The 7,399-nt window shown below is 52.3% G+C and overlaps 1 protein-coding gene across 5 annotated transcripts in view; it reads left to right on the top strand.

Moving 5' to 3' along the window:
* The window catches only part of EDC4 (enhancer of mRNA decapping 4), a 36,493-nt gene extending 29,624 nt beyond the window's left edge, over positions 1–6,869 (top strand). Inside the window, exons 22-28 of one of the 5 annotated variants that reach the window (XM_035898699.1) lie at positions 576–731; positions 1,450–1,565; positions 2,260–2,425; positions 2,523–2,709; positions 3,812–4,031; positions 4,722–4,885; positions 6,212–6,869. In XM_035898699.1, the coding sequence (XP_035754592.1) occupies positions 576–731; positions 1,450–1,565; positions 2,260–2,425; positions 2,523–2,709; positions 3,812–4,031; positions 4,722–4,885; positions 6,212–6,404 (1,202 nt within the window). In that variant the 3' untranslated portion in view covers positions 6,405–6,869. Of the gene's footprint in view, positions 1–575; positions 732–1,449; positions 1,566–2,259; positions 2,426–2,522; positions 2,710–3,811; positions 4,048–4,721; positions 4,886–6,211 lie in introns of those variants that run through there. The other 4 variants (XM_035898698.1, XM_035898700.1, XM_035898702.1 and 1 more) reach the window with 4 other exon arrangements.
* The last annotated feature ends 530 nt before the right edge of the window (positions 6,870–7,399 follow it).

The following is a 7,399-nucleotide window of genomic DNA, read 5'->3' as shown; positions in this document are numbered from 1 at the left end:
AGGAGGAGGAAGGGGGGACGTTGGGAGCGATGGCATTTTTCTTCCCAAGTCACCATTGCACGTGATGGGGCCGGCTGTCCTGGGGATGCCTGAGCACCCGCCTGCCATGGGAAGTAGGGAATGAAATCCTTGTTTTGCTTGGCTCGGTGAAGTTTTTGCTTCACCTCTTGAACTGTCTTTACCTCAACCCCTGAGCTTTCTCGCTTTTATCCTTCCTGTCCTCCCCCTGTCCTGCTGCAGAGGAGCGAGCGGCTGGGGGGGTCTGAGCTGCCTAGGGGGGGCAGCTGAGCTAAGCCACAGTACGTAGGGAACGCTACTGTTGAGCTGCTTCTAGCTTTGTGCCTTTCCTACCACACCTTCCAGAGCTCTCCTCTAGGCCTGTTCGTTTGTTTAAGAGCACCCTGGTGTTTACAGAAACACATCAGCAATGCTATAAGAGCTCTCTTTCACCAGAGCTGCAGATTTGCTCTCACTGAGCCTCTGGAGGTGAGGCTAGCGTCCATCTTTGTGGGCAGGAGTGTTGAGGGTAGAGGGGAAGTCTGTTGTTTGTCCTCCTTAACATGCATTCTCATTAGAGAGAAGACTAGACCGAGCGCTGACGGAAGGACAGCAGCGCAATGGGCAGCTCCAGGAGCATCTGTCTCAGCAGCTGTCTCAGTCCCTTTCCACTGCCGTGTGTAACCGCCTGGAGAGGACCATTCGCGAGGAGATGAAGAAGACTGTACCCCAGTGTGAGTGTTCCTGCCTAAGTTTTGTTGGTGGAGCCCTAGTTAGCCGCGTAGGGATTGAAAGTGTGCTGCATAAAAATGTTGGCACTATGTGATGTAGGAGTGAGGTCACATGAAGAGTAGTCATTGCACTTCAAACTCTTGCGGGCCCCACCATAAAGTGGGGAGTTGGGGTTTGGAAGGAGTATGAGGCTCCAGGAGGGGATGGGATGCCTTTCCAGAGAGCGTGGCCTCCATTATAATCCAGAAGGCTGCTGGAGTCTGTTTGGTGGCTAATGAGTCTGGAAATATTGAGACTTGACTGGAGCAAACTTAAACTTGTCTTTGCCCTTCCTTGATGCACTCCTACCGTCCATGTAAGGCGATGCTCAAAGAATGCTGATGGGGAAAGCCTTCTGCAGCCATTAGCATCCACCATTCTGCTGGAAGCAGGGCTACCTACTATTCTACATCAGGTCAGCTGTGACTTTGTCGAGGCAAGCCTTGAAAACCTTCAAGGTTGGAGATTCCCCAGCCCCTCTGGTGATTTCCAGAGCTGTACCACCTTCCTAGCAAAAAGTCTCTCCTAATGTCCAACCTTAGCTTCCCAAGCCAGAGCTTGTAACCAGTGCCCCTCGCTGTGTCATATCCGAGAAGAGTTTGACTCTGTTTTCTTTTTTGGGTTTTGAAGTGTGACTCTAGGCTTAAAGCTGCAACTTTGATGTGTGTGCATTGTGCCTAGGCATTTCCAAGAGCATGGACCCTGTTGCTGGCCAGCTAAGTAACACGATTGCCGCCAAGCTCACTGCTGTTGAGGGAACACTGAAGGAGAGCATCACCAAGCTTGTGAAATCGAAGGTAAGGAGGACCGGAGTGCAGCTTTTCCTGGAGACATGGAGTTGTCACCTGCCAGGGTGGTAACTCCTCATACCTCTTCCCCTCATCTGTATCTCCAGGTAAAGTCAGTGTAGCTGCCAGTGGTCAAAGCTCTTCCCTGGTCTCATCCGGAGAGGGAGCTTATTGTCTACTCCACTGCCCACTTTGCCTCGTTAGCCTTTTCTTTCATTTACCGAGTTGTTAATTTTCTGCTGGAGTAGAGAATTCTCACTACAGCAGTGTTTTTAGGGCCATCTCCATCAGCCAAGTGGCGAAAGTTTGACTGGCTCTTCCTGTCTCCGCTCTGTTCTCCATTTCTATGTTATTTGGGGAGCAGAAGCTTGTTACTTACCTTGGTGGGGAACAGTGGGCTGTGGGAGGGAAGCAGGAGAAGGGGAAAGGCACCGTGCCTGGCAGTGCCACCCTCCCTTGCTCTACAGCTGGACTCCAGGGAAACTGTGATGTGCTCGGGCAGCCTCTCAGCGAGCTGAGGCTCTGCCTGCTGTAGCCATGGCACAGCCTGGTCAGCGGAAAGAGCCGAGGGAGTATGCACTTCTGACACTGGGCCGTCCTTACCTGGTGTAGGTGTGTTGCAGGGACCTACGGTGTTCATTCACATTTAGGCTGCACAGGCTGTTGTTAATTTTCTGGAATCTCTTCTGTGTGTGCTTGTAAGAACCTTACAGATACCATCGTGAGGGCAACAGCTGATACCCTGCAGGGGCCGATCCAGTCAGCTTACAGGGAGGCATTTCAGAGCGTTGTGCTGCCAGCCTTTGAGAAGAGCTGCCAGTCCATGTTCCAGCAAATCAACGACACCTTCAAGCAGGGCACACAGGAATGTGAGTAGGTTTTCTTCTCATGAGTTTTCTCTGCACGGCGTATTTGCATTAGTGTCCAACAACCGGGCACAAACATCTTCCTCTCTCCTTGTTGCAGATATCCAGCAGCTTGAGACTCACTTGAAGAACAAGAAGGTACGAGAACAGGAGGCCCGGGACCCGCTGCTGAATCAGCTTCGACAACTCATCAGCACTTTCCAGAGCACCACTGAGCAGCTGGCTTCCACTGTCGCAGCCAGCGTCCATGCTGAGGTGCAGCATCAGCTGCATATTATCGTGGGCAAGTAAGTTGGCAACTGGGCTTGTGGGGAGGGATGTCAGTATGCGTTACCAAAAACTTCTCCCTGCTGGTGGTGGAACCAGCCCTTTGCCTCTGTAGGGCTGCTTGTTGGCTGTGTGCACAGCATGACAAAGCGTGTGGGCTCCTGTAACCATTGCCTGGTAGGGCACAAAACGAAGACCACAGAAGGCTTCTAACACCCAGATGTATCGCTGCTGCGTGTGGGAGCTCAGGGCCCACTTTTCACAGCGTCCTGTATGTGTGTTGGAGGACAGCAGGACCTAAGGCAGCCCAAAAGCATGCTCAGTTCTGACTGGCCTTCCTGTTCTGAAATGGTCTTCTGGCCTTTTGACACCATGATGTTAGCACCGTGAAGCTGGTGGCAGGATGCCAGGCATTAAGACTGGCCTGGGTGGTCACCTGCGGGGCAGAATGTCCCTATCTATTATAACCCACTGGAACATATGTCGGAGCGCACTGGGCTCTCCAGTGCAGACCAGACTTGCCAGGAAGGCCACCAGACTGAATGCTGGTCTTGTTGCACGGGCTGTGCTTGCTTCCAGGGAAGTCCCAATATTCTACCTGTGGTAGAGCAGGATTAATGCTTTGTACACTTTGTAACAGGAGGATCCAGCCCTTGCGGGGGGAAAGATGTAACAGCAGTGGGAGCCTGCACTGTGAACTGGTCTTGTGTGGGGAAGTCAGAGGCTCAGTGGAAGCATGTTCTCATTCTGAAGGCTGGGAAACTGCACCCAACAGATCTGACGTAGAAAGCTGGGCCCATTTGGGGAGGAACCTAGAGCTCAGTGACCTTGCTTGCAAACCAGACACATTAAAGATTTAAAACGCTGTGTAACAAGAGACTTGGTTCCCTGAAACATCACTTTCCCGCACAGAATCCCAGCGTCTTCTGTGGTGGTGTTGCCCACAGAGCTACCTTGCACATCGTGTTTCTGATGCCTCTGCCTTGGAGCAATCTGTGTTAACCCTTTGGTGGCCACACTACAATAAGCAAGCAAGCAAGCCTGTGCTTTCTCACTGGTACAAGCCTTGTGCAGTGTTGTCCCTCAGCTCTTTGTTGTGTTTTTTTGTTTGTTTTTTTTTAGCATGCAGGAATCTATTTTGGCCCAGGTGCAGAGAGTCATTAAAGGAGAAGTGAGCCTGGCTATGAAGGAGCAGCAAGCAGCTGTCACCTCCAGCATCGTCCAGGCAATGCGCTCAGCAGCTGGGACTCCAATCCCCTCTGCACACTTGGATTTCCAGTCTCAGCAAACTCACATCCTTCAGCTGCTCCAGCAGGGACACCTCAACCAAGCTTTCCAGCAGGTGCCTGGGCCTCCTGGTAGTCGGCATCACTGCTTGTTGGGGGATGGAGTGGGGGGAAAATCTGGGAGCTGGGGACATAATCCCACAACTCATACAGGAGTTGCCTGGAAAGGCCTGCGACAGCAGGCTGCTCTGGGGGTGCAGCTGAACTCTCATGCAGGTCGAGCCAGAGTCGTGCAAGTTCCATGATTTGGTGGCAGCTGAGTTCCTGCTTCCCTGCCCATGCCCTGTCAGGAGAGCGTCAGCGCTTTGCCATCTGTGGTGGCACGTGGCACACCCCCAAAGAGCAACACCTCCAGGCAGATCTGCCAGCTGGGGCCTGACCTTGCCTTTGTCTTTGAGCACGTAGGCGGATACATTGGAGCTGCTGCAGACAAACTCCCCTGGGAATAATAGCAGCACCATGCCTGTGGGCTGACAGGGGACACAAACATGGCCCTGCCCTGTGCTGCTGACTGTAGCCTGCTCCCCTCTGTCTGGCTGTGGTCTCTTCAGCTTAGAGCAGACACAGGTGTCCTCTGAGCATAGACCGAGCGCCTCAACACAGTCCCTCTTGCACATATGGAAGGGTTTGCAGAGAATTTGACTTCCAGAGGAGGCTGGCAAGGCGTTGAGCTGCCTCGTGCGCTCTCCTGTGTCCCTCACCTGCCTGTTGTTTCCTCTGTGTCTCTACCTGTGTCTTCCTGGCAGGCTCTAACAGCAGCTGATCTCAACCTGGTCCTGTATGTCTGTGAGACTGTGGATACTCAGCAAGTATTTGGACAGCATCCATGCCCACTCTCCCAGCCTGTGCTGCTTTCTCTCATTCAGCAGCTCTCCTCAGATCTGGGTACTCGTACGGAACTGAAGCTGAAGTGAGTATGATCAGAGCAACGGCTCTGAACCCATGCAGACCTGTGCCTGCCTCCGGCTTTAAATTCACTGCCTGGAAGTAGAAGGTAGTGCTTTGGCAAAGTCTGGAGCTCTTGTAGCCTCTTACTGCCATGTGAACAACTAGTAATGGCTCGGGAAAAGATGTATGCATTGCCACAGAGAGCTCTGCTGCCCAGAGGCCGTAGCAGAAGGGGTACCCAGCTGTAGGTGCTGTTACCGCCCGTGTTGTAGTCCGTAAATATTGTATGCGGTCAGTGCCACGATCTCCTTCAAGCAAGGAACAGTTCCCCAGTGAAAGGAGATGGTGCCGTGTTTCCTGCATAGCTTAATACCCAGAGCAGCTTTGCTCTGTCCTCAATTCTTAACCCATTGCTGGCCTTTGTGTCAGCAGTTTCCCGCTGTGACTGCCAGCCAGGCTTGGTGGGAGGTGGCCTCAGGAGTTGCTGGCAGTAATGGCTGTCAGATGTTCCAAGTGAAGCTTGTGTGGCAAAATAGTGACTGTGCCGATACTTGCCATGAATGGTTTTAGTGAGTGAGTCAAAAGCCTGTTATCTGCCCTAAAAAAACTGGCTCATTTTAAGCAGGTTTTAACCATGGCTTGTGTGGAAAAAAACTACGTAAATTAAGTTTTTAACTCAACAATAGGGATAAAGCAAGCTAGAAAAACTGAAAAAGAGCGTTAGGTTACAGGTGAGTTGGTAATCAGAGTTCAAGTTGCTGCCATTAAGTTCAAGCCAGTCAGTTAACAAAAGCTTTTTGCACTGGCCTCATTGCCTCGCTGTCAGGCTGTGGTTGGGGAGTTTGTGCTGTGCCAGAACCTCAGAATGGCTCCTTGGTAAAATTCTTGCTCTTCCCCCACCCCACCTGGACAGTTAGAAGATGACCTTGAATACCTCCCTCCATGATACTAAGTCTCACGGCTGAGGACTTTTGCTGTCTAATAAGTGACTTACTCTGCTTGTGTTTAAAAAGGCACCAAAGGCAATATCCAGGGAGCTGTGACCAGGCACGGCCTGTGGCCAAGCGCCACCTCCAGCCCTGCAGGGAGTTGTAGCTTGCTGTCATGCCTGCTTGGTTCAGGCAGCCAGGTTGTGTCACACATACTACAGGCTGCCTTCATGTGCTGAAGAAGGGACAGGCGGACTCTGCTACGAGTCAGTAATGCTTGTTTGCTGATGGCTGCACACACTGCACGGAGTTTGAGTGGGTGGGGGCAGTGGAATTGTGCCTCTTTGGTGCTGAAATGACCTGAAATAGACTGGGGTCACGCGTGGGGTTTGGTTCTAACCTCGGTCTCTCTCCTTCAGTTACCTGGAGGAAGCGGTGATGCACCTGGACCACAGTGACCCCATCACCCGAGACCACATGGGGTCAGTCATGAACCAGGTGCGGCAGAAGCTCTTCCAGTTCCTGCAGGTGGAACACCACACCACCCTGAGCAAGCCTGCCCGTCGCCTCATGATCATGCTCCAGGGCCTGGTCACCCCCGGCATGACCTAGGACGACCTTGCCTGTCTCGTGGGCTGCTCCATCGATGCCCACCCAGCAGCTCCTGTAGTTACTAACCACGTATGGCTTGTGTTAAGAGCTCTTGCCAGGAAATCTATTGACATGTGTGTGGTGTCTCTTAAGGCAAACGCCATCTGTGTATAGTCTCAGATAGTCACTGAACGCTCACTTGGCTTATTTTCCTAAAGCAGCCTCTTTTTGAGAGATTTTAAGTCTCTCCTTCACCTGCCCATCTGTCCTTGAGGCCTGGCTGGCAGCCCACGTCGCATTCAGCAGAAGCTGGTGGATTCCTTACCCCTTTAGCCTGGAGTCTGCTGCCATGAGCAGAGAAGGGAGAGGTGCAGGCCAAGCCCTAGGCCAGGGGGTGGCTGGGCAGACGTGCTCCTTGCTGACCAGAAACTGGTACCCATGTCCTGGCCAAGGACCCCAATACCTCCTCCCTAGCGGGTGCATAGCTGGCAGGATGCTCACCAAGCAGCCTTGACTCCAGATCTGCGCCCCCATGGGGTGCCCAGCCCATCCTAGGGGCTGTGGGCAGGTTTGGGCAGGGGTGCTGTACCTGCACCCCACTGGAATGACCTGAGGAGGGGTTTGGGGACCCTCGGGGCAAGCAGCGCCAGCCGCCAGGGGCCATCGGTTCTCTTGTGCATCGGAGCATGTCCATGGTTCAGCTGTTAAGAGTTTTGATTTTACACCAGGGTTTTTCTTTTTATCTAAATTTTGAAAAAAAAAATAATTTTTTTTTGGAGGGTGCTGTACCTGCACCCCACTGGAATGACCTGAGGAGGGGTTTGGGGACCCTCGGGGCAAGCAGCGCCAGCCGCCAGGGGCCATCGGTTCTCTTGTGCATCGGAGCATGTCCATGGTTCAGCTGTTAAGAGTTTTGATTTTACACCAGGGTTTTTCTTTTTATCTAAATTTTGAAAAAAAAAATAATTTTTTTTTGGAAATAACATTAAGAACAGTTCAATAAACAACTTTTGGAG

This window comes from Egretta garzetta, unplaced genomic scaffold, assembly GCF_000687185.1.
Source record: "Egretta garzetta isolate BGI_Z169 unplaced genomic scaffold, ASM68718v1 scaffold27, whole genome shotgun sequence".
Lineage (NCBI taxonomy): Eukaryota > Metazoa > Chordata > Aves > Pelecaniformes > Ardeidae > Egretta > Egretta garzetta.
Note: the sequence above shows the minus strand (reverse complement) of the source record. Positions and strands in the feature narration are given on the sequence as shown.